Source organism: Vicugna pacos, chromosome 16, assembly GCF_048564905.1.
Source record: "Vicugna pacos chromosome 16, VicPac4, whole genome shotgun sequence".
In the NCBI taxonomy this organism is placed as follows: Eukaryota; Metazoa; Chordata; class Mammalia; order Artiodactyla; family Camelidae; genus Vicugna; species Vicugna pacos.
In genome coordinates this window covers 37,117,352-37,142,190 of record NC_133002.1, presented here as the reverse complement: position 1 = coordinate 37,142,190, position 24,839 = coordinate 37,117,352, and the positions used below count along the sequence as shown (strand labels likewise).

General features: G+C 50.9%; 1 protein-coding gene across 1 annotated transcript; it reads right to left on the bottom strand.

Moving 5' to 3' along the window:
- Nucleotides 1–6,335: 6,335 nt before the first annotated feature.
- Nucleotides 6,336–13,591, bottom strand: TAC4 (tachykinin precursor 4). Its single transcript, XM_031674659.2, has 5 exons — nt 13,447–13,591; nt 9,884–9,977; nt 8,222–8,251; nt 7,232–7,291; nt 6,336–6,444 (listed from the first exon to the last, which is right to left on the bottom strand). Exons 1-5 carry the CDS (start codon nt 13,561–13,563, stop codon nt 6,401–6,403), a joined length of 345 nt encoding a protein of 114 aa, XP_031530519.2. The 5' UTR covers nt 13,564–13,591; the 3' UTR covers nt 6,336–6,400.
- Between the last annotated feature and the right edge of the window lie 11,248 nt (nt 13,592–24,839).

The following is a 24,839-nucleotide window of genomic DNA, read 5'->3' as shown; positions in this document are numbered from 1 at the left end:
CAAGTAGAAGCCCCTCCTGTGTTTCGGAGGAAGAGCGCTCTAGCACGTGCTGGTTGCTTCCCAGTGTGCTGGGTACCATCACACTGCCTCATCTGACCCCCATGTTAACCCAGTGCAGTAGAAATCCACACAGGTTTTGCAGGAGAAAACCGGGAACACAGGTGACATGGTAAGTGACAAAGGCAAATCTCATTTTGCTCTGTCTGGCTTGAGAACCCACACCCTCCCATCTACCATTTCACTTCTCGGCTTTTTGGTTCCTTAATGGTTAACCATCTGATCCCTTCTAGTTAGATTTCCTTGCTTCAGCCACAGGCCCCCATGCTCCTAGTGGCTTCCATTGCCAGAAAAATAAAACTGGTGAAACTTGCAGACGAAAGAATTGATTTTAGTTGGTCAGATAGGCAAACATTTGGAGGCCAGAGACCTAAACCAGGAAGCAAACGATGTGCCTCATTCTGGCTCTGCTTCTGATTTAGAAATAAACTGTCTAGTAAGCACCGTCCCTTAACTGACGTGGTTTCCTTCAGTCCTGACCGCAGCACCACTGTAAGGCGGGTATTATATCCCTTTTCCACACGAGAAAATTTGAGGCTCAGAGGTCTTGCTGCTGGGTTATAGAAACAGAATGAGAGCCTTGCTTCTCTGATTCCAGTACCCAGGCTTCTGACAGCGCTGTCGTGAGTCATCTGATGTCTCTGTGCCTGTTCCCATTTCTCACAAGGGGGCTAGTGAGTCATATTAAGTAATTTTTAAGAATAATGGTGTGCCCTTTACATGGCAACATGATGCTTTTGACTTGTCCTCAGCTTTGGTTTGTCCCTGCAGTTCTGGGCAGATTGCCTGGCTAGGGTTAGGAGTGGCCTTAATGGAGTTCATGTGAAGCCAGTGTAGAAAATAGACTGCAGCTTGCTTACAGCACACATTCCTCCTGGAACGTGAAACAAATGAAAAGCAGCTTTTTGGATGTATATTAGTAAGTTTTCAAGGGTAAGCATAAACATATCTGCCTCTTTCCTCCATCGAAGAGCAGTCGGTAAGCCAAATGACATTTAAGGAGCAGAGCTGTTATGACAGGTGCTAAGATGAAGCGGCATGACTCTCAGCAGGGAGCCTTACCCTTTTTTCTTTCCTTCTGAACTTTTGAGAATCTAATCAAAGCATTGGGTCTTTTTTTTTAATTTACATAATGCAGATAGGCACACATTTGTCTACAGTTCAGGAAATTGAGCCTTTGAATCCATTTCTGGATTGTAGAGGTGGGGAGGTAAAAGAAACCCTGGTTTGAGAAAGCTCCAGTGAAAAGGCAGAATCCTGCCTTCTACCTGCCTTCACTCTCACCCCACCCCACGGCCCTGAGCTAGACCTTTACAGGTTCAAGTAACAGGTCCCATTAAGTGAGGTACAGTGACTGCTGAGGGAGAAGGCCTGGTTCACTGGCTCGTTAGTGTCCTTCCTTCCCGTGGCCTCCCAGGTATACATACACACACAGTGCTATGCGGGATTTTGCATGTTTAGAGAATAAGGTAAAAACTTCGCTCAATAACACGGTGTGTGCTGGGAATTCTAGAAACCACCTTTTGCTATTCACTGGGGATCATGGAATGACAGAATTGGACCGCCACCAGTTCTGCCCTAGCACTTTCTACTATGAACTTGTATGACTGCCTCTTCCAGACTGTTTTCCTGCTGATGGGGGCAGGATAATTGCCCACTTCCTTTGTGGTATCTTCAACAGAATGCCAATGAGTGTCACTAAGAAGGGAAAAAAGGACTGCCTAGTGGTGAAAAACGTCCCTTGTGCTGAAAGATCAGTTTGTCTCTTCTGCCTTGTTCAATCCCTGTAGATGCAGGACACACTGGCACCATGTGGGGGTTTGAGGGTTTGTTTACTTGTGCCCAGGAGTGGAGAAAATAACCTGTGCTGTTGCACAACTTTGGCTCCATTGCTCTTCCCAGATGTTCTGTGTGCGATACAAACACCTTTATCCTTGGCAAGTCATGTCCATTCCAAGAAGCCTGTCTTTTTCTGCTGGGTATTTATTTCTGGAAACCACTCACCTCATATTTAGTTGGTCCCAAAGTTTTTAGAAACCTGTACTCCTATCTCACAGAAAAAAAAAAAGGTATGGTAGATCATTTCCAGAGGTGGTGACCAATAATTTCTCCCATCTCTGGATGTGTGTGCTGCTCCATGTGGGCTGGACTTTTTACTTGATTTAACTAATCAAATGTGACAGAAGTGGTATTCTGGCAGCTTGCACTTTTGGTCTTGGAAGCCAGCTGACATTTCCAAACCAGGAGCTTGAGCTAAACTGAGTAGTGTTGGACGGAGTAAGACCATGTACAGGAGAACTAATGTGCTGCAGCCGGTAGCACCGCAACTCCAGACTCCATACTCCCAGCTGGATGCAGCTTCATGAGTGACCCCTGCCGACCACACAAAGCTAAAGAAACATCCTGCTGAGCTGTGCCAACCTGGAGGATCAGGAGAAATTATAAACCATTATTTGGGGATGGCATGACACCGAAATGGGTATATGAAAAAGGAGTTTTGAAATTAAATGGCTAGAATCCAGTTTGGCCTTGTAGGTTTTGTTAAACTAATGCCTGTGATTGGAAACCAGAGGTGTCCAGAGGAAGACCACCTTGTGTAACACCAGGGGCAGTGTTCGAGTTCCATGCAATGGCGTCTGCAGAGCCAGTTTAACCCTGGTTGGTCTTTCAGTATTTCTCAGCTCTCAGTCATATTGCCTCTGAGGTCCCTCCCTGGCCTTGGAATTCTTGGCCACCTCCTTATGGAAGCGGATCAGGAGAAGTGAAGAATTAGCGTATCAAGACGTGGCTCATCCCTTCCCTGCTCCAGAATTCACATGGCTTCCCATTGCTCATTGGATTGATGAAGTTCATGCTTATCTTGGCTTTCGAGTCTCCATAAGCTGATGGCCTCCCTAGCTTTCTTCGTTCCCCTGCACATAGCCTCGGTGCACAACGGGATTAGTCTGTCCCTTTCCCTGTTTTTCCTCGGGAACGCCTCCACTTCAGCCTTCCCCAAAGTGTGTCCCGTTAAACACAAAGAATTAATGGGCTAAAAGGGTGCTGTATTCAAACTTGGAGAATACGGAGTTATATTACAGTGTGTTTCTTGAATTCAGAGCTTCTCAAAGCCTCCCTCTTGGGATTTTCCAAGAGGGAGATGGAATGTAACATTTCCTTAAATGATTAGATCTAGGAGAATCCTTTGAGAGACCAATATGTTGAGAGGCAGACATTTGGAAGTTTCTTGCCTATTGAAGTGGCCTGGCTAGAAAGGAATTCCTTGTGAAGACTTATAACTCTGCCTGAGACTTGCCTGTACATTTACAGCATAGACCAAGTAGGCGTAGGAGTTGAGTGTGTTTGGAGTGAAGGACCCTTGGCTCAAATCCTTCCATTTCCGGTGTAGAGTGAGGGTGTCTGCAGAGTGAGGAGGGTACTTGTGGAGGTAAACTGTCTTGCAGGATGCCAGATACATTACAGACATTTCATTTGTACACAAAAATGTAGAACTTAAATCTCCTGGAGGACATCGATACTAAATACAGAGGATTTCTAGTTGTGATCCATGCGAAGAAGGGTGAAGGACAAGGTGTTGTGTGAGCATAACTGGAGGGAACTCCTTGAGCTTGATTATCAAGGAAGCCCTGGCTGAAAAAGAGCCTTTCTTACTTTATCCTGGGGCCTGAAAGATGAGGAGTTAGCCAAGGGAGGGGTGTGTGGAGGGACTAGGGCTGTGTTCATATAGGGGAGAGCCTGAGCATAGACCTCAAAGCAGGCAAGCAGGTAGTCTGAGAAATTCTGCCTGGAGCCAGTAAGGAGACTGAGGGGGAAGGATCAGAGAGCACAGGGCCTTGGAGGCCAAGGACGAGAATATCAGGTTTATCTAGGAAACTGAAGTGTGGCCAGTAGTGGACGGTCATGCTCCGGGCGGAGAATGGAGGGGGGTGGGTCTGGCAGTAAGATGGGAAGCAAGGAAGTCTTTCAGGAGGCTGCTGCCCTACAGGCAAGGGAAGATGATGCCTTGTGTTACCAGTGGTAGTGAAGGTGGCAAGATGAATTCTAGACAGATCTGGAAGAACCAACAACTAGGAAATGTGTTTAGATGGGGGAAGCAAGGAGTAGAGGGTGGCTCCCAGGTTTCCAGCCCACAGCAGGGTACCTGGAGGTGCCACTTGTAGACAAGAGCTGACCACCATGAGTAGCTTTGGGGCCGTAGGTCAAGAGTTCAGCATTTGGACATGTTGAGTTTGAGAACTACCGGATATGTGTTCACTGAACAGTCACTGCTGTTTATTTCAGTTACTTGTATTATGTTTGGCTCCCTCGTGGCTCTAGAGACAGACTCCCTGAGGACAGGAAGTGTGAATCCTCTCCAAGGACCTCTTATGTGCTGAACACTATCATTGGCACTGGGGTAAAGATAAATGAGAAGTGGTCTGTATACTTGAGTAACCCTGTTGTTGAGGAGATAAAACTATTAATTTTAACATCACATTCGTGCTGTGGTGGAGGAAGGTGCAGGCACTTTGGGAACTCGGTGGAGAGAGTGAATGGGTAGTTCTCAGTTTGGGAGAGCTTTACAGAGAAATTGACCTCTGAGTAAGAATTCACTAGAACGGGAGGAGAATGGCATGTGCAGAAAGCAGCTTGTGTGAACATGATGGGTCTAAAAAGGATCGTTGGAGAGCAGGGGCTGGCCTTTGCAGAGTGACCACCTCTCCCTTGCTCTCTACAGTCGGTAGGTCTTTGAGGACAAATTCCATCTCTGATACTTCCAGTCCCGTCTAAGTGCCCAAAAAAGTACCAGCATAGAGAGGAAATTTACAAAATATCCGGTAACTTGTTTTTCTTAAATGTCCCAAATTTCAGACACAGGAATAAAATCTTCAGTCCTCTTTGCCACTCCTTCAGGTTGGCTTGTTACAGTGACCGACCTCCTGGGACCACAGCACTGGGTGTTGAGATGGCCAAGGCACCAGTGCCTGGTGGGGGAGGTTAGCAGTGGAAGGGGTGAGGGTACCCTGGGGGCTTCTGCAGTGTCAGGCGGTGGCTTGCACCGCCGCCCACTCCCGTATTTCTCAGCGGACATGGTATGGTGTAAGGATGAGGACAGGAGGCCTGGGGTTTATTCAGAGCTCAGGACGAAGAGTGAGCCTTAGGATAGAGATTCTTTCACTACACGTTGACTAGAAGAACCTTACTGGTTGTGCTGACACACTGGCCTCAGGGCCTTTGCTGTCAGCAAACCTTTCTCTAGCACCCAGATGAGGGGCCTGCTGTTTCCACCCATGTCTTCTTCCCCTCCTTTTAAACAGCCTAACAACCCCACCCCCTAAAGAGTCAGGTGCCCCCTCAAACTCCTAAACCATTTCCTTCTTTTTGGACAGAGGGATGCAGAGATGCAAAATGTGATGCAGCCTAGTGAACTAACGAACCGTCCTTCACTGTGGAACTCGCACAGCTCCCAGCTCACTCCTTTGTTCATCTCTAGGCTTATTACCTAGGTTTGTCCCCCAGGATTTCATTCTGGCTCTTTCTAAGCATCCTGGGGTCCTCTGTGTCCCACCTGTCTATGAACCACTGGGGCAGGACAGTGGTCTCCCCATCAGACTGGGGGCTCCCTGAGACGGGAACTATTTCATTTCTCTAAAGCTCTTCCCAGTGCTCAGAGCTTGACTAGCTGCCTGTGTCTCAGAAGCACAGCAGTTAGTTGGAGGGCTACTCCATACGTGAGTATTAACGAAGGCCCTGGAATCCAGTTCTTCTCCAAGTCCAAAGACACATGGATTTGGGTCCTTGAGGCTATGACGGTAGGTAGGGAGGGGGTGTCGCCCTTACCAATGTCCCAAGCCTGTCTTCCCACCTTCGGGTAGAACCACGGCCGTTTGAGATTTCCCTTTACAACTCTGGAAAAGGCCTCCCGGCCTGCTGACGTGCCAGGCCGCCGGGCAGGGTGCAGAGCCCAGGCCATCCCCGCCCTCTGCCCCAGAACCAGAGAAGAAACCATTCACTACTCATTGGTTTATTGAGCCCCTGATGTGGCCCTGGGCACGGGAGACAGGAGTGGGGAGGCTCAGTCCTGCTATGCAGTGAGAGGAGAGCTGAGTGCTGGGGGTGGAGGTGGGCAGGGTCATTTGCTCACAGTGGTGACAACAGGGAATTTATGCATGACCGCCGATTGAGACCAAGAGTCCTGGGAGGAGCCCCAGTGAGTTCAGTGAGGGCCTGGTGGGAGGGACACACCGGCGTTGAGCACAGGAGACACGGAGAAGAGAGCTGGCCTGGCCAGCTGGTTCGTTATAATGTCCAGGTAGGGAGAAAGGGGGGGGTTCGTCGTCTGGGAAGCGTGTGGTGGGGGCTCTCACTCTGACCCGTGGTCCTCATCCTCTCTGCCTGGGAAGAGTGCTGTACATGGGCGAGGGTTAGGGGAGGCTTGCCTGGCTCCGCCACCCCCGGAGGCCCTCCGTTTCCCTAGCCCAGGTTTCTCTGGCTGCAGATAGCTAGGGCAATCAGATTACAGGTTCACCTGCCACGTCTTCCATTTTTCCATCATAAATGCCTCCAGAGTGTGGACGGGCCAATCCTCAGTTTTCCTCTCTAAAGAGGGGGAGTGGTAACCCAGTACTCAGAATGCCAGAGGCCCTCCTGGGGACATGGGATATGCCCTGGACGAGGGAGCAGGAGACACAGCATTTAGTTCTGGCTCTGTTATCAGTTCACTGTGTGACTTTGTGGCCCCCTGCCAGAAGGCGTTAGCTGATAACCACTTAGGGTGCTATCCCTCCCAGGGTGATTTGCACTTATTTACAATTGTTGAAGACAGGAAATATCTTCAGGTTTTCTAACAATGATTAGTGAGGGAATAAGGGGGATGTTCCAGGGTCTAAAAACCCCCACACCGTTCTTTGTGGCTTCAGCAGGCCCTCAGAGCAGGGAGCAGAGTGTGCCTGTTGGTGAGGGGTGGGGGGTGGAGAGGGTGCAGCTTCAGGGTTATAGCTGCTTCAGGCCTGGATCATCAAAGGGACCACCTCCCAGCGCCTTGACTGCTCTCTTCCATGGGGCCCCTTCCTTGCAGCTTGTGGGAAGCCTGTTCTGCCTGTCCAGCTGCCTGGCCCCTACCGCAGAGACTGGCAGCAAAATACCTGGTCCTTCCTCAGGATGCCCTTGCAATCCAGTAAAAGCTCTCACCTACCTTCTGTAGATGGTCGTCCCCTGTCCAGGAGGCCCTGGACCACTGGTCCTCGCAGATACCCTGGTGATGGAGAGCGGAGATAAAGAAGAGAGGGTGCAGCAGAGGAAGGCTTTCTTGGGAACCAAGAAATACAGGCCAGAGCTGGGACCTCACGAATGGAGTCATTTCTCAATCAGCCTGCGTAGCTGAGGAAAGACTGTGGACTGGTTCATTCATTCACTGATTCATTCACAGATTCCTTCCTCTTTCCCCTCCATGCTCTCTCCCTTATGCCCTTCCTTCCACAGACACCTCGTGGGTGCCTCTAATAAAACTGCTGGGTGTCATGGGGACACAGGAGATGGCAGACCTCTCCCTGCCCATGGGAGAGGAGAGTGTTCTACTCTGAGGACACCAGCCGTGTGACCCAGCAGATGAGTGCAGGGCGGTGTGCGGAGGAGGCACGGTGCCCAGGCCACGGAGGCAAGCTCTGGGCAGGGCAGGCGCTCAGGGAAGGGGAGGCGGAGCCGGGAGTCCAGGCAGTGAGGACAGCCAGGAGGGTGTGCTGGGTCGTTAGGGCATGAGGTTTGCTCCCGAGAGCACTGAAGGGTTATGGTAAAGATTGGTTTGTTTTCTTTTGATTTTGTTTTTCCCTTTCCACCCAAAGGGTTTTAAGCTGCTCAGATTTTCATTTTTAAGATCCTTCCATGTGCAGGATGGATTGAATTGTTTTTCCAACTCCAGGCTTCAGACCCAAGGTAATTTTGAAGCTTTGGCAGAACTAGATTCATCCCTGTCTCCTTGTCCCCGCGGCTGCTTCCTGGGCAGGCAGAGAGCATCTCTCTAAGGAAACAAGCAGGAAGCCCAGCCCCAGCCTGCAGCCGGACCATGCCGGCCCCACCCTCCACATGTTGGCCTGACACGCGCTCTGGCCAGAGCATCCCCTCACCTCCCTGGACAACTCAATCCTCCCCAGGGAGTGTAGGGAGAAAAAGTCTAGACAAAACTTACCTGCTTTCTCTGGCTGGTTGGGAGGTATTCCTGGGGAAAGAGTGAGAAGGAATGAGGGCTGCACTGCTTCCCTGGGGGGCACAGTGAGGTGGCAAGGGCTCATGGCTTTTCGGGGTCCCAGGCCTTTGGTGCATCTTTGGTGGAACTCCAGTCATGTAGCTGGGCCACGTAAGACACACACTTGGTAGGAGGCCACGTGTAGTGGGAAGTGCACGTACTTTGAAGTCACTGGTGCCTGGCACTAGCTGGGCATCCTTGGGGAAATATTTAACCTCTGTGAACCTTAGTTCCCCTGCTGGTGATAAAGAGGATATTGTGAGATCTCATCACATGTGAGCATAGTAGGTGCTCAATAAATATTTCTCTTATACCCTCACACCCTGCTTCCCCATGGGTTGTTGGATTTGGAAGAGAATTCTGAAATGGCCCATCCCAAACTCATGTAGAGAGGAAATTCAGGCTAAAAGTGTTTGGTCACAAGTTGGTTTTCTTTTTTTAATGCATTTTTTAAAATTACAAAAGCAGTCTTTGAATACACTCCCGCTATAAAAAGAATCAAGTAATGTAGAGGTCAGTGTAGTAAAACTTCAAGTCCCTCTTAACTCTTCCTCACCTCCACTTCCTATCTTAGGTATGAATACCGTTGACAGTTTGATATTTATCCTTCTCGAACTCCCCCTATGTTTTCATATATATGTGTGTAAGTATGTAGGTGTTTTTAAGACAACACGTAGGTTCCCATCCTACATATTGTTATAGAACTTGCTTTTTCCACTGAACCAGTATCTTGGAGCTATTTCTATGTCTTTCCCGAGATCTGCCTCCTCCATTTTAGCGGCCACAAAGGCTATGGACGTGCCTAATAGATTTTGACCATTTCCCCCATTAGTGGTTTTTATGTTATTTCCAAATTCTTGCTACTACAAACATGTTGGCAATGAACGCCCTGGTCCAAATACCTCAGGGTTCATGTATCAGCAGTATTTCTATCTGCTAGATTCCCTATACGACCAAAATGAGACTATTGGTCAAAATGTATGCACATTTCCAACCTTGATGGATATTGCCAACACATCTTCCAAATAAGGCAGTATAGAAAAGTGCCAGGTTTTTTTTCGTATCCTCACCAACACCACTTAAAAACATATACAATATTGACAATAAGAAAAAGAAAACTGCTCTCTGTTCAGACTGTTTTCTCCTTGTCCCCCCAGGACATGAATCCCGCATTAAGCGTGCCCTCAGAGAACACAGGTTCATTTTACCAACTCTGTCTGAGCCAGACAGAATCGACTAGAAAGCTTTGCCTGTAGCTTTACTCACACCTAGTGGCTGATCTCCAGCTCCACCTCTCTCCATGGTCATCCATAGTATTGAAGGCAAGGGCACCAGTAGGGTGCAAAGCGTTTGTCCCCACCACACTCCCCAGATGCTGGAGACAGCCCTGGTTTGCACTGTTGCCTGGCATAATTAACGATCTCCAAAGTGTCCTGGTTCGGATGGTAATTGATATGGACACTCTATACCACCACCATCGCGCAAGCGACCCCTACTGGACTGGAGTGAGGGATGCTGGGTCCCGGGAGTTAAGCTCTGCTTGATGTGACGGAACCCACTCAGAAGCCCTCCTCGCTGGGCACCCGCCCACTTTTTGTCACTCACCTCCCACGTGCTTCCCCATCAGCCCAAAGAACTGGCTGGCTTTGCCCCTCTTCACCTCCCGGGGCTGGAGTTGAATGCTGGGAACAGCATTTTCCTGAAGAAGCAGAGGGTTTGTTAGACTTGGGGGAGGTTAGCGAGGAGACAGCATGAGCAATGACAACCTCACTAACACTTGCTCTGTGATGGCACAGAGCTCTTTAGCATATTTTACACAATACTTAATAATTGATAGCTAACCTTTTGCCTACTATGTTCCTGGCACTGTTCCAAGGACTTTTATATATTAATTCGCTTAATTTTCACCAAAACCACATGAAGTAAGTACTATCACTGTCACCATTTCACAGATGAAAACACTGAGGCACGGAGAGATTGCCAGTGAGGATGTAAGAGGTGAAGGCAGAACCCGGGTCACCTGGCTCAGAGGCTGAAACATGTCAGTCATAGTCTCAGTTCCTCTTCCCAACCGCCATATGAAGTAGGGACTATGATTTATCGCTGTTTTACAGATTGGGGAACAGACTTGTGGAGGTTAAGTGACTTGTCCCAGGTCCCACAGGAGATGCTAGAGCCAGGACCCAGACTCAGAGAGTCTGACCCCAGAGCAGGGGTTCTGCTCCATCTTGGGAAATGTCTTCAACATAGACAAGGAGAGGGCAGCTGGTGAACTCAAGGTGAGCACCCAGTACAATGCCCACTCTAACTCCTGCTCTCCTCTCTTCCCCTGCACTCCCCCCAGGTCCTGATTTATCCTGCCCTAGAACCTGGGCCTCCATGAGGGTCATGGCATGTGAAGGCCACTACCCCAGGCAAAGACATTTCCATCCTTGAGCTGAGGGGGTGAAAGTTCTGGACCGAGGACCATGGATTTAAGTTATTTTTTTAAATTAATTAATTTTACTTATTTATTTATTTGTTTTTTTAATTGTATAATCAGTTTATAATGTGTCAATTCTAGTGTACAGCATAATGTTTTAGTCATACATAAATGTACATATATTCCTTTTCATATTCTTTTTCATTGTAGGTTACTACAAGATATTGAATATAGTTCCCTGTGCTATACAGTAGGACCTTGTTTATTTTTTATATAGTAGTATCTGCAAATCCCGAACTCCCAATTTATGCCTTCCTACCCACATTCTCCCACTGGTAACCATAAGTTTGTTTTCTGTGTCTGTGATGGATTGAAGTTCTCATTCTTCCATTAGCCTGCGTGACCTTTGCCAAAGTCCTCTCCTTCTCTGGCCTTCACTAGAGCCCCTGATGAAGGGTCTGCTCAGCTCTGCTGAGAGGGAGAGAGTAACAGTGGGTGACATTCATTAGACCATCTTCACATCTCTGTGTCCCTAGTACCTGCCACAGTGCTGGGTACAAGCAGGATCTGAGCGTTTTTGGGAGACAGGACACTGAATGAAGGGCCCTTTCTCTGACAATCTGGAATAGGGGAGAGGATGGGGTCTCCTTTTCTAGGAAGGCTGAGACAGGTGCACGGAGCCTTAGAGTAATGCAAGCCACCTGCCAGGAGGCTGGGAGCTGGGATTGGATCAGGGGCTTGCTCTTCCACTTCCAGTTCTGATGAGGCAGTGCTGGAGCTCCTGGGACCAGCAGGGGCCTGGCTGGGGTTCAGTGGAAACCGCTTCACCTCTCACAGTTTGTCTTGTCCCAACTTTTGGGGTCAGGAGTGGATTGTTTTCTAAGCCTTGGACTAATTCAGTCACTTCCAACCTGTCTCCTCCCCAGGACGTCAATGGCTGGGGCGGCTGTCTGGGGCTGGAGTCGCCTAGCCTGGCCAGGAACCAGAAAAGTGTCTTTGGAGATTTGGACCCATTTCTGAAAAGCTTATGAAAACCACTTTGCCTTGGTAAAAGGCAGTCTTCAAATGCAAGCTGGAGAGAATGGCTTTTTATGAATTAAATAAGACTCATCTTTCTTCCACCCACCCGATTCCTGGGGGCCATTAGGAAGCATCTTTCACTCAGAAAGGACCCCTTGTAGGGGGTGGGTATAGCTCAGTGGTAGAGCACATGCTTAGCATGCATGAGGTCCTGGGTTCAATCCCTAATACCTCCATTAAAAAAAAAAAAGAAAGGACCCCTGCTCCGCTGCGCTCACCAGAAGCCCTCCTTATCTGTTGAACCCAAATCCCCAGCTCCAGGGCTCACTGCAGGCGGGGAGCCCTGGGAGCTAGGGAGGTGGTCAGATCATCCCTGACAGAGCCACCACTCCTTCTGTCACCTCACTTAGATTAATGGTTCCTATATCCCAAGCCTGGGTCTCAGGAAGCAGAGAGATGTTAAATGAGAGTGAAGGGAAAAGAAGCATGAGATCCAGCTGCAGGGTGAGGTGCTTGCAGGTGGAAAAGAAAGCCCAGCAGCGCTAGCTGAAGTTGGTGAGGATGTTTCCTACATGGCTGTGTAGGGAGCCCCCCACCACCCAGCTTGGCTTCCCTGGGCCTGGGCCAGGTCCCCTGAGGTTTGGCACAGACTCCAACTCCATAAAGCATGTCAAAACTAGGGGGAAAAAAACCCTTCAGGAACATCTTCCCCCTCCCCCCATTTTACAGGTGAGGAAACTGATGTCCGGAGAACAGCAATGATTTCCCCAAGATGGCAGAGTCAGTGGAGAGGCTGAGACTTGAACCTGGGTCTCTCTCTCCTGCATCTTCTCACCTACACACACTTCCACATCCAGACAAACCACGAAGGAAAACCACCACCAATGGCTGTTTATTCGATGGCTCTTCCTCACTTCCTGTGGCCCCAGTGTCCTCACCAAACCAGGACTGGGAGGAGCCCGGCCCAGCCCTGTTCTGTCTGCCCTCCTGGAAGCCTTCCCTTAGCACCAGGCCTGTTCATCTCTGGTGTGCGTCCTCGCTCCCCTGTCTGGGAACTCCCTGAGGTCGGACCTTTGTCTCCTTGACCAAATGGGGTGGGGCCCAGATGCTGTGTCTCTAACTTTCAGATTTCTTCCGAGTGACAGCACTTGGGTCCTTTTAGAAACTGACAATCAAACCAGTACTTGTCAGGAAATAAGAGTTTCTACATGTGAGATAAAACAGTGATCTCACCCCAAGTTGACCCCTTGAAAGGAAATTCTGGAAAATGTCTTCTGATGCACAGGTACATAGACTCAGACCTTGGGCAAGGTGTACAGTTGTGCTTTTGAAGCTGCATAACCTTGGACAAACTGCTTGACTTTTCTGTGCCTCAGTTTCCTTATCTGTGAAATGGGGATAGAAATGGTACCTTCCCCACAAGGTTGATATGAAGATTAAATGGGTTAATACTTATGGAGCACTTAGGACAGTGCCAGAAACATAGTATATAATAAATGTTAAGTAAAGCATAAGTGTGCACGCGTGCGCACACACACACACACATGCTGTTGCTTCATATGCATGTGCCCCTTTGGAGTTCTGTGAGGCCAGGAGCTGTGGCTTTGAACCTACAGAGAGAGAGGGGAGGCAGACACCCTGCTCTGCAGTGTGTAACCTGCTCTCCTGGCAACCATAAAGGGGATCTTCCATGGACCACCCCCAGCCTCTCCCCAGTGCTACCTACCTCCAGGGTCACGGTTACCCAGGACCTTGCTTCAGCGTCGAGTGCCAGTTCCTTGTCCCCTGCCACAGTACATGCAGACAGCCCCGCCAGGAGGAGCAGGGTGAGGCAGAGCTGCATGGTGAGCGCTACTCTGCCCAGCGACCCTCCGGGAGCCCCTCACAGCCTGAAGACCGCCTTGAGGAGGCTGGTCCTCTCTCTCTGGCTCCTCGGTAGGTGGGAGAAACTCCACCTGTTCTCAGTCCTTCTGGCTACTCTGCTCCTTCAGCTTATCTGAGCCTGGGGGCGGTTTCCGGGACTCCCCTCCTCCCTGGCTGGAAAAGCCAATGATATCACAGCTGCCCAGAGAAGGGACAAGACCTCTTCCACTGCCGCCTCCTCCATTGATCTCAGGGCTTAACTCTCTGTTGCGACACCGCCTCACCTTTGGCTGCGTTCCCTCTGGAGGCAGGTGCACAATGGGGCAGGTATGCGGGGACTGGAGCTTCCGGCTTCCTGACTGGAGACCCCGGTGGGGCCCTGTCATCTTAGAAATGGGGCAGGGGGACTGCCTGGCTTCCCCCCAACCCCGTAAGACAGGCCTCTCCCCAGAACTTAGTACTCTACCACTTGTCTCCCCTTCCCGTCCCTGAACCCCTTCCTCGGCGTTCCGCTCCATCAGGAGTCCCCATGTGTGCACAGAAGCACATGTCTTGCCCGAAGAGTTAAGGCAATACTTAAAGAAAGGAGGCTCCTCACAGGCAGAAATCAATATTTGCCAGAAAAATGGCCTCTTGCTCAAGCATCATCAGCTCTAAACTATCTTCCCACTGCTGTCAAAGTGTTATTTTAAAAGCCCAACCCTGACCCTGTCTCTCTCTGCTTAGAACCTCCCCGTGTCTCCCCATTGCCCTTGGCATAAAGTTCAAGCTCCCTAGCATGGCACTCAGGGCCCTTCTCCACTTAGTTCCTCTCTGTCTCCCACCCACCCATCTGTCCATCTGTCTGTCCATGTATCAGTGTAGAACAAGGGCCCCATGGTCAGAGAGACCTGAAGTCCATTCCGAGCTCCGCCCCTAAATAGCTGTATGAACTTAGGCCCATTACTTAATCTTTCTAAACCTTAGAATCTCATCTGTAAAATGGGATTATTGATAGCCCTCCTTTCCAAAGTTGTTTGAGGATGAAATGAGATAATGCATGTGGCGCACTTAGCACAGTGCCTGATGGTAAATATTTAATTCCCATTAACGATCATTACTGTCACTATTATTGACACTGGGTGAGGCGCTGGGCCACAGAAGATGAATAAGACACCGTCTCTGTCCTACAGCATCTCAGCCTCTAGGAAAGGAGACCTCTGGTTGGCAGATAAGCTTGGTTCGGTTTGCTATGTGCCAGCAAAGAGGTAGGAGTGAAAGAAGGCGGTGTCCCCTTCCCAGGCTGCCCGGAAGCCATTTCCTGCCCCCAGACAGCTTCACCACCTGCTCCCAGACAGGACAAGATTCCTGCCCCATGCTTTGTCCTTGGCTGTTGCCTCTGCCTGGACTTCCTTTTCCACCTGGTAAACCATCCTTGAAGGTCCACTTAATGGTCACCCCCTCAGTAGAATTTTTCTGTCTCTATTCCTGACTCCAGCAAGAATGATTTGGCCCCTTGCCTGGGTTTCCCCAGTATCTCCCACTCATATCTCTTGCAGCTCTGCATGGGCTGTGGTGAGAGTTTGTGCAGGTTATGTTCCGCACAGAGGAGGCTGCCGATGGCCTAGTGGAGGTGAAACCCAGCCCTCACTCTGCTCACCTGGCTCCCTTTCTCCCAGAGGGATCAGCTGGGCTGAGGAGAGCTCTGTCAATCTGCAGTATTATGCCACGAGAGCACTGAGAGTGGGGTTATGACGTGTGTGCTGGGCGCACAGGGGGTCCTTAAGAAATCTGCAATCACTGAGTCCAGGCCAGTGAAGACAGAGATGACTAAGGGCAGTTGGAGGTTTGGGGGGGGACATACAACCTCCACCCCCTTCCAGGAACCTCTTTGGTGAATCCAGCCTGATGGTTTCAGAATCCCTGCATTTGCTAAAATGCAGGTTGCCCAGGTCAGCCCTTTCTGACACAGCCAGCCCTGGTCTGTGGGTCTGCCTCTACACAGCTGAACTTTCCTGAAAGCAGGGTACTTAATAGCTCACATTCCTTTTGGGGTTTTCCACTGTTGTGAAAATTACAGGGATTAATGGCCCCTTCAGATGTAGAGACACTGGGTTTCACACTCCAGCAGGTAGGGCTTGCTCTAGGTTACACTGAGAATTGGTGGCCGACTGGCATCCAGGGTCCACAGTCAGCTGCTTCCCAACTTCCCCTGGGGCCTTAGCCCACAAGGGCAAGCCGCACAGGGCTGGAAGCCGAGTAACAGCATTGGTCTCTGGACAGAGAAGATAGCTTTCCATTCTGCAAGACCAAACCTGATGACCTTAGGACCCAAGGAGTCTTCTCTGAGCCTCAGTTTCTCCATCTGCAAGTCGGAGCCACCCCTCATCTGGTGGTGGTAAATGTTTCATAAATGCTCATCCTTACAGAGCTCAGCACAGTGCCTGGGACATAGTATGTGCTCAATTAATCCTAACTTAATTTTTGTGATCATTCGACTTCTGGAACCCTGGACCTCAGCGCTAATCCCCTGGGCCGGCTGCGTGGGACTGGGTGTGGTGGGTGCACAGCGGGGAGGGGGCAGGGGCCACGGGGCAGAGGAGAAGGCGGCGGGAAGAAGGGAGGGAAAATCCCAAAGGTCCGGAAGGCCGGGAGGGAGGCCGGGCACGGGCTGGAAACCGCGGCTATTTTCAGCCTTGCCCTCGGGTTGCGGTCGGGCTGGCGCTCGCGGCCCCCGGCATCCGAGCCCGCCGCCCCTCCCAGTGCCCTCGGTCACCCGGGCACGGCCCTGGCCGGCGCGCCCCGCCCCGCCTCGCCCCGTCTTCGCGGCCCCGGCGGGGGGTCGGGGCGCCGCAGCCGAGCAGGGGCGAGGTGGGCGGGAGCGGGCGGCGCGGGGCCGCGGGCTGGGTCGCGGCCGAGGCGGGGCTGCCCGGGCGCCGGGTGGGCGCGCAAGATTGCTAAAGGCTGCGGTTTGGCTAAGATTGCGGAGCCGAGAGGAGAAAGGGCGCAGGAGGGAGGAGAGCCGAGAAGGAAACACGAGCCGAGGGCGGGATGCGGGCAGGAAGCTGACGTTTCCCGAGCGCCGACTGCGTCCAAAGGAGGTGGGATGACTGGGCCCACTTCACCGGCCGGCTGGGCAGGCAGAGTGCCTCGGACGAGGCCGCCCAGCTGCAAAGTGGCGGAGTCGGGAGCCTGAAAAGCCTCCCCTACCGCGTGCTCTTTCCCCTCGACTGAGAATGCAAACGTGATCCGGGCCGGAGCAAGGAAGGGAACTGGCTACGGGGCTGACCCTCTGGGTCCCCCCACCCCACCCCACATGACGCCGCAGGGATCCTGCTTCAGTCTTTCCCGCGCCCTTCCAGCGCCCCCATGTGGAGGTTTCTTCCGAAGCCCGATCCCCCTCCTAAAACTCAGGAGTTGGCAGATCCAGGCGGGGCAAGAGCTGGGTCCGGTCTCACAGCCCGCCCCTTGGTTAGAGAGACAGGATGTTTAGGAGTGGCTGGGCCGCCTGAGAGGAGAGCCTCCTGGGGAGGGGAGAGCCTCCTGGGGTGGGCAGCGCGGTCCTTCCAAAGGAGGGGGGCGGGTAAAAGTAGCCAGGAGCCGGTAACTGGGGCAAAAGTCTTTGCACCCTGTTCTTGAACCCTTTCAGCTGCAGTGACTTAACGCTATCTCGGTTCTTTGAGGTTACATTCATGCATTCATTTATTGATTCTGGATTTGCTGAGCACCTTGCAACATGGGAGTTGCCCCAGAACACACATGAAAGAAACAGACAAGCATTGTAACAGTGTGCCACAGCTGGGGCACCAGGGAGAGAAGAATCCTGGCCCCCTTTACCCACATTTACAGTGTGGATACACTTAAGACACTTGTCCTAGACAGAAGACATTGGGTTTGGAAAAGTGGGTCTCTACATGCAGAGTGCAGATGGAGCAAACAGCCTTAGCCCTCTGTGCCCAGAGGCTGTGTTATCTCTGCCCACAGGCATGGCAGACAATTTGGCCCAAGCCTGCCTTGCTTTTGGCATTTCTAGCCTCTCAATTATATCCCAAGTATCTCTGGGAGGGCCTGAAGGTATAGATAGCCCAGTTTCAGAAGCTCTCAGAGTCCTGAGAATGATTTGAAACAGTCCAAGTCCCTGCCCTTATCAGCAAAGGTATATCCTGGCCCAGGCCCAGGGCCCTGGGAACTTCTCAACCTCCTTCTGCATCACCTTTCTCCCCGGGGCCCTGGCCCTGACCTATCCATGTCATTTGTGCAATTAGGTTCTACAAGGAAAGACAAATGTGCACAGTGGGGGTTATTTGTCCACAAGAAGGATTTAAGTTAAGAGTAGAAGCAAAGGTTGGGAGGAGGGTATAGCTCCGCGGGAGAGTGCATGCTTAGCATGCACAAGGTTCTGGGTTCAATCCCCAGTAGCTCCATTAAAAAATAAACAAACAAATAAACCCAATTCCCCCACTCCAAAGAAACAATAGAAGTAAAGTTTGTTTAAGTGAGATACTGCAGAAGAGAACTTCATACAGCATCTGGCACGTTGTACATTGTAGGCCTTAGTAAACGGTAGCAATTATTATTGCTAATAATGTAATTAAACTATAACACTCATCTCGATTTTACAGGAAAGCCAGATTAAGGAAAGTGATTTTTGGCGTTCCCTGATATTTTGTCATCAGGTTGAAGGTTTCCTAAGGGCAGGAACTGGGTCTCTCCTGTCAGACTAGGAGCTCCCTGTGGCCAGGTTTCTTAGACAAGACTCAGTGTGCCCACCCTGAAAGTTAGGGTTCAGAAGCTTCAGGCCTGAGTGCTGAGGCAGGTATGTAGAGCCCCGCTGGTGGGGGATGTGGGCTCTGGCCTGGCCCTTGCCTCCCGTGTGGCAGTGAAGTCTCTCCTGAGTGCTTGTGTCTCAGAGCCTCTGTGCAATAAAGACCGCCAATCTGACCCCATTAGTGGGAGAGGCGAAGCTCGTGATTCCAGTTGGTGTTTTCTTCCTGGGTCCTGGTTAGTGAGTGTGGCAGAAAAGTGAACAGCTAATTGAAGATATAATTATAATGCACTGTCCTTTGTCTACGGAGTGGAGCCTCCAGACCCCACTGTCTGCAGAACAGTGTGTTTCTCAAGTCAGGGAGGACTCCGGAGGCCGCATGCAGGGAGTGGGTAACTTTGCTGGCTGGGGCTGGGCGTGAGACTCAGGATTGACCCTGTCCCGGGGTCTCCTGGACTGCAGTCTGGAACACCTGTGCTCTCAGAGGAATGCTGAGTTCAGTGAGACCCTGTACGGGCTGCCTGGGGACTGGGGAACAAAGAGATGAGGCCTTGAATGCCAGGCTGGGGAGTGTGGGTTTTATACAGCAGATACTGGGGAGGCACCGAAGGTTTTAGAACAAAGGAATTATATGGGATTGTATTTCCCATCCCACTTCGTGGGTTCCCAGGAGGGCCTGGAAGTGGGGAGGAACTGGCGACAGGGAAGACTTTCAGGAAGTAATTGTGGTAGTCTAGAGGAGACATAGTGGGCCTGGGGCTGGAGAGAAGAGGGCTGTATCAGTGTCTTTTGCAAAGGGTCAGCAGGTGTGAGGTCTGGAGGGAGGGAGTGAGGAAGGCATTGGGATGATGAAGAGGAAGGAGAGCAGTCTGTGGGAGGGTGGGGAGCTGCTGGTGAGTAACCGTTTGGAGGAACAGATTGACAGTTTGATGTCTGTGATGGTCCAAGAGAGGATGCCAGGAGGTGCTCAGAGCTCGGGAGACAAGGTCATGGAGCTTTAAGGAGGTCAGTTCTGAGTTGGTAAATCCAGGGGAGATGAAGACAACAGAGGGAAATTGAGAATAAAAGGGCTAAAGCTTGAGATCTGAGCAGCCTCAATATTTAAGAGGCAGGTGATGGACAAGAGGGTGGGGTGAAAAGAAGAAACTAGAAGGATGGATGCATCAAGATAGAGGAGAGGGGCAGACATCAAGACAAGAGATGCTTATAAAAGATACATATGTATACTGTCGTTCCTCGCTATCCATCTTCGATTGTTCTAGGACCTCCCCGCCTTGGATACCAAAGTCCAAACATGCTCAAATTCCTTATATAAAATGGCATAGTATTTGCGTATAGCTTACACACATCCTCCTGTATTCTTTAAGTCATCTCTAGATTACTTTTAATACCTAATGCAATGTAAATACTGTATAAATAGTTTAAAATACAATGTAAATGGTATGTAAATAGTTGCTGCCCTGCAACAAATTAAAGATTTGCCTTTTGGAATTTTTTGGAGTTTTTTTTTTTTCCTGAATATTTGCAATCCACAGTTGGTTGAATTCACAAATTTGGAACCCAAGGATGCAAAGGGCCGATTGATGAACAAACGTGTATATGTTAATGCCTAAAAAAGAGGCTGGCAGAATACACACAGGTGGTTGGCAGTGGTAACTTTGAGATGGTAAAGGGAGGTTTCTATCATCTGTTCAGTATCCTATATGATTTGAATATTTTATGATGAGAATATGTGTGCGTATTACTTTAACAATTTAAAACAAGATAAGCAGTCATCTAAATGTCTATTAACAGGAAAATGGATAGATCAATTGTGGCAGTGGAATCTACATAGCAGTGAAAATGAATGTGTTAAAATGTGTGTATCAGCATGGATAAAACTCACAGGATGTTGAGCAAAAAAAGCAAGTTGCAGCAAGATACCTCAAGCATGATTCCACCTATGTAGAATTTAAAAACATGAAAAACATATATCCATGTTATAAATGGATATAGACACATGTAGTGTGTAGAAAGTATACGGGAGAGGGGTTGGGGAGAAGACACAGATCGCTTCCATTTTCTCTGTAATAATTCCATTCTCAAACTAGGTAGTGAGCATTCAAGTTTGCTGTAATATTAGCTACACATTTTAATGTGCCTGATATAATCAATACATTTTGGAGAAAGGAAGATTAGAAGAGACATATGAAAAGCCATGGGGAGGAGATGGGGATATGGCTCAGCGGTAGAGCACATGTTTAACATGCAAGAAGTACTTGGTTCAATCCCCAATATCTTCGTTAAAAATAAGTGAATAAATACATAAATAAATAAACTTAATTAACTTCCCCCTCAGAAATAAAAAATTATAATTTTAAAAATTAAGAAAAGAAAAGCCACAGGGAGAGGGGTTTTAAGAAGGAGAGAAGGTGGGGTGAGTATAGCTCAGTGGTAGAGCACATGCTTAGCATGTACCAGATCCTGGGTTCGATCCCTAGTACCTCCTCTAAACATAAATACATAAATAAACCTAATTACCTCCCTCCCCCCAAAATAATATAAATAAGTAAATTAAAAAAATTTTTTAAAAAAGGAGGGAAGAGTCAACAGTATGAAATGCAGAGCAAGTCCTGAAGTGAAAGGGGGTTGAGGGGGCAGAAACTGGGCTGACCTGGGGTAGGGGAGGTCCCGCCAGGGTTTTGGGTCCACAAGCACAGGGTCTGCTTTCAGTTTTCCTGTTAAGAGTCCTGACCAGAGGGCCCTGAAACCCATGATCAGCTGGTGGTCCACCTGGGAACGTCCCACTGTGGTCCCAGGCCCCGGCTGCCTGGGACTCATGAGGGAGCACTGACGCTCTTTGATGTTGCTGCTGATGATACAGTGAAACTGTCTTCCTCTCTTACCAAAGAGTAAATGGGGTCATCACCCTGGGAAAGACTGAGGACCCAAAGGGGTGACAGTGGCCGGGCCAGTCAGGGTTGCTGGAGGCATAGCTTGGCCCTGAGGCACGCGGATGACCACGCTGACTCTGGCAGGAGTCAGCAAGTCTCTGGCGCCCAGGGGGCGGGTGGGCGAGGAAAGTGTTGAGGCTTGAAGGTTTGGGGAGGCAAAAGCCAAACCCTGGTGCCCAGGCATGGAGAGTGGGCGATGCCCAGGCTTGGCAGACAGCAGGCTGAAAGATGCCGTGCCAAACTGGGGAGAGGGGCTGCCAGGGCTGGAGATCAGAGGAGCAGACGGGGGTAGGGGGAAGGGCACTGTCAGGGCTTGAAGCTGGAGGCTGCCAAAGGCAGGGTGGCGGTGGGTGGAGTGTGGGGATCAGTGCAGCCAGGGGGTGGCCGGGAGGAAGTGGACAGTGCCAGAGGAGCAATGGGAAAGAGTCAGTGCCAGCTTGGGATTGGGGGGCCGGGGGAGGGAGCCTCACACTTATTCTTTCCTGGATCTCAGTCAGTTTTGCAACAAAAACAGAGGCCTCTGTTGGTGAGTTACAAAAACCTAGAGTTCAGGGTTCAGAGGGTCCACTGGGGTCATCTTTTCCAATTCCTTCTTTGTACAGGTGGGGACAGCGATGTGCGTGGTAGGGGTCTGGCCTTTCTAAGGTCACCCAGTAAGTCTAGTGTCAGAACCTGGGCCGAACCTGCCTGTGTGTCCAAGTCTGTGCCACACCTGTGGAGTGGAGTGTGGGGAAGGGATGCTGTAGTGCTGGGGAGTGAGGGACGCTAAGAGTGAAAGGCTCCAGTTTTGACCAAAGGGGCCTGTGGTGCTTGGGAAGATGAGGCCAAACACGTCCAAACCCCAGCAGCAGTGGAAGGCCATGTGCGCCACTGGGGAAATGTTCTGGATCAATGGAGGAGCGCACCCCCTGAGAGCTAGAACATTTGAGAGAGAGGACTCCATGGAAACTGTAGTTTTGGTGGAACTCTGAAAAATGAGGAGTCGTTTAAATCCATTAGGAAAATTTATTTTCAATGGAAATCAAATGTCCCACAGTAGGAGGAAGGATTTTACAAGACAAAAATACATCACAAAGTGGGGGAGGGTATCGCTCAGTGGTAGACCACATGCCTAGCCTGCACGAAGTCCTGGGTTCAATTCCCAGTACCTCCATTAAAAAAAAAAACCCAAAAACCTAATTATCTCCCTCCTCCCAAAACAAAACAAAAAACATCACAAAGGTGGATGCTAAGTGACTGGAGCTGACCATGGTTACTCTGCTGTCCAAGGGGGCAGGGTGTGGGGTTCTTCTGATCAACAGATAATCCCAAGGCCTGCAGGTCTGTCAGGGGACAGAGCTGAGGGTTTTCTTGTAGCTTTCGTCAGCTGCAGCCCCAGGAACATGTACCTCAGGCCAAGACAGAGGTCAGTTGGGAAGTGCCCTGGACAACGTGCGTCCCCCTCCTCATGTCACAGTGCAGCGGCCTGAGGCCCAGGGAGAAGTAACACAATCTCCAGCGCAGCCATTTTGTCAACATTTCTTTCACCGAGATGTGTTTGGGGCCTTGATTGAAGGAGCACTTGGCATTCTGGGAGGGCGTTGGCCTGAAGGAGAACGCCCCAGAGGGCAGGCAGGCACTGCTCCTGGATGAGTGCTCAGGGGACTGGGCTTGGCTGGGCAGAGATGGAAGGGGCCATGTGCCCCGTTCTTCTCCGGTTAGGGGAGGGCTGGTGGTGGCCTGAACCTTGGGACCTTCCCTATGTCCTGTTTGCCTGGGAGTGCCTGACTGCTTTGGGAGGGTGGCCCACCATCAGGGGAAGGGCGGGGCTTCCAGCAGCTCCTGGGGGCTGCAGGATGGGACCCATTTAGCCTCTGCAGTCATCTGACCCCCATGACTCAGGCCTGGCCCTGCCCGTGGAGGGCAATGGGCTAGTCTGAGCTCATCACCACTGCCCGGGAGCAGAAGTGGTAAACAAGTTCACCCTCTGCCTCCCGCCCCTGAGAGGAAGCAGGGAAGAGGGTAGGTGGGGGCCCCCAAGCACTCAGCCTGGCCCAATCCATCTGCATAACACAGGTGCGTGTCATGGGCGTCCACGGGGCCTGGAGGGTGTGTGCTGGGCTCTCGCACGTGGGCGACATGTACAGAAGTGTGTTTGCCTTCTCATGCATCTCTGGGGTTGCTGTGGCTAACCTTTTCCAAGGACCAAGTTGCTGGCGAAGGCTCATGGGGACCATTTCACCCCATCCCTCGTGTCTGGGGGCCAAATGGTTGAAAGCTGATGAGGTTGGGCCTTAGGACTGGGGGTCCCCGTGGAGTGATACCTGGTTTGACCTGCTGGATCTCAGCCTGCTGACCTTCAGGCCTCATGACTCAGACCCCTGTGCTGCGGTGGGATGGGTGGGGAAGGAGGGGTCCCCTATGGCTTCTGGGAGCCTCTGAGAGGCTGCAAATGTTCTTCGGCTGTTGTTCTGGGCTGCTTGGGCCCGAGGCAACATTTGAAAGCCCCAGTTCTCAGCGTCCCCCCTCTTGCTGCAGGACCTCGGACCGTTCTCTCCTTCCATCCCACTCTCTCCTCCTTTTCTCTCCCTTTTGCTTGTCTCTGTCTCCCTCCTTTCCTTTTACACCCACTTGCCTGCTTTCCAGTCTTTCCTCCCTCTCCTCTCCACCCAGTAACTGACATTGCTATTTGTAGCCACCAGATGGCACTAGCGCACCATGTCCCATCCTTCCTGGGGGTACCCGCCCCCACCCACCTCCACCAGCCCAGGGTGATTAACTACCCTTAACCCTTCACAACACCCACACCCCGCCCAACGCCTTCCTGGGACTTTAAACATGGAGCAAAACAGATGCAGCAAAATATGGGCAGGGTCAGGGTGGGGGCCAGGAGCTCCTACTCCCTGGAGAAGCTCTAATACCCCTCAGGGTAACACCTCACAAAAGGGCAAAGGGCATTTACAGACATCACAGCACATATTCACCTCAAACCCGTCAGGTCCTGGGTGCACTGTTCACACAAAGAGAGTGAAACCCAGAGGAATGAATTCCCTCGTCCAGGGCGGGACAGCAAATGTGTAGTGGGAGGGAACTTGAACCCCAGCTTTGCAGGTTCCCAAAACTTGGGGTTCCTGGGCTGTCCTGGGCAGGCGAGAACAGGATGATGTGAGGGTCCCCAGAGCAAGTGGGGCCCTTGAGCGCTTTCTCCTGTGCTGAGGCCCTACCGTCCCTCTGTGCCTCTTGGTTTGTTTCTTCCAAACCTGACACAAAACGATCCTTTACCCAGGGAAGTACCCACAAGATTATCTTAGCCTCCGGGTCTTCTCAGAATTGAAGCATCATTACACTAACCAGTTTCTCCTTTTCCTTTTCATCTCTTTATGTATCTTCGTGCTCTCTCTCTCATGAGGCTGAAATGTAGAAGAGGCAGCCCCTCTCTGCCCTCTGAGAGCCCCCAGGATGACGGGAAACACAACCCTGCCCCAGAAGCCTGTTGAAAGGGGGAGGCAGAAGTGTACCTTTCTGGGAGCTTTTACTGGTACAGAGCCAGAGCCAGGTGAAGGTATTCAAGGCAGGCTTCCTGGAGGAGGCAGGAGCCAG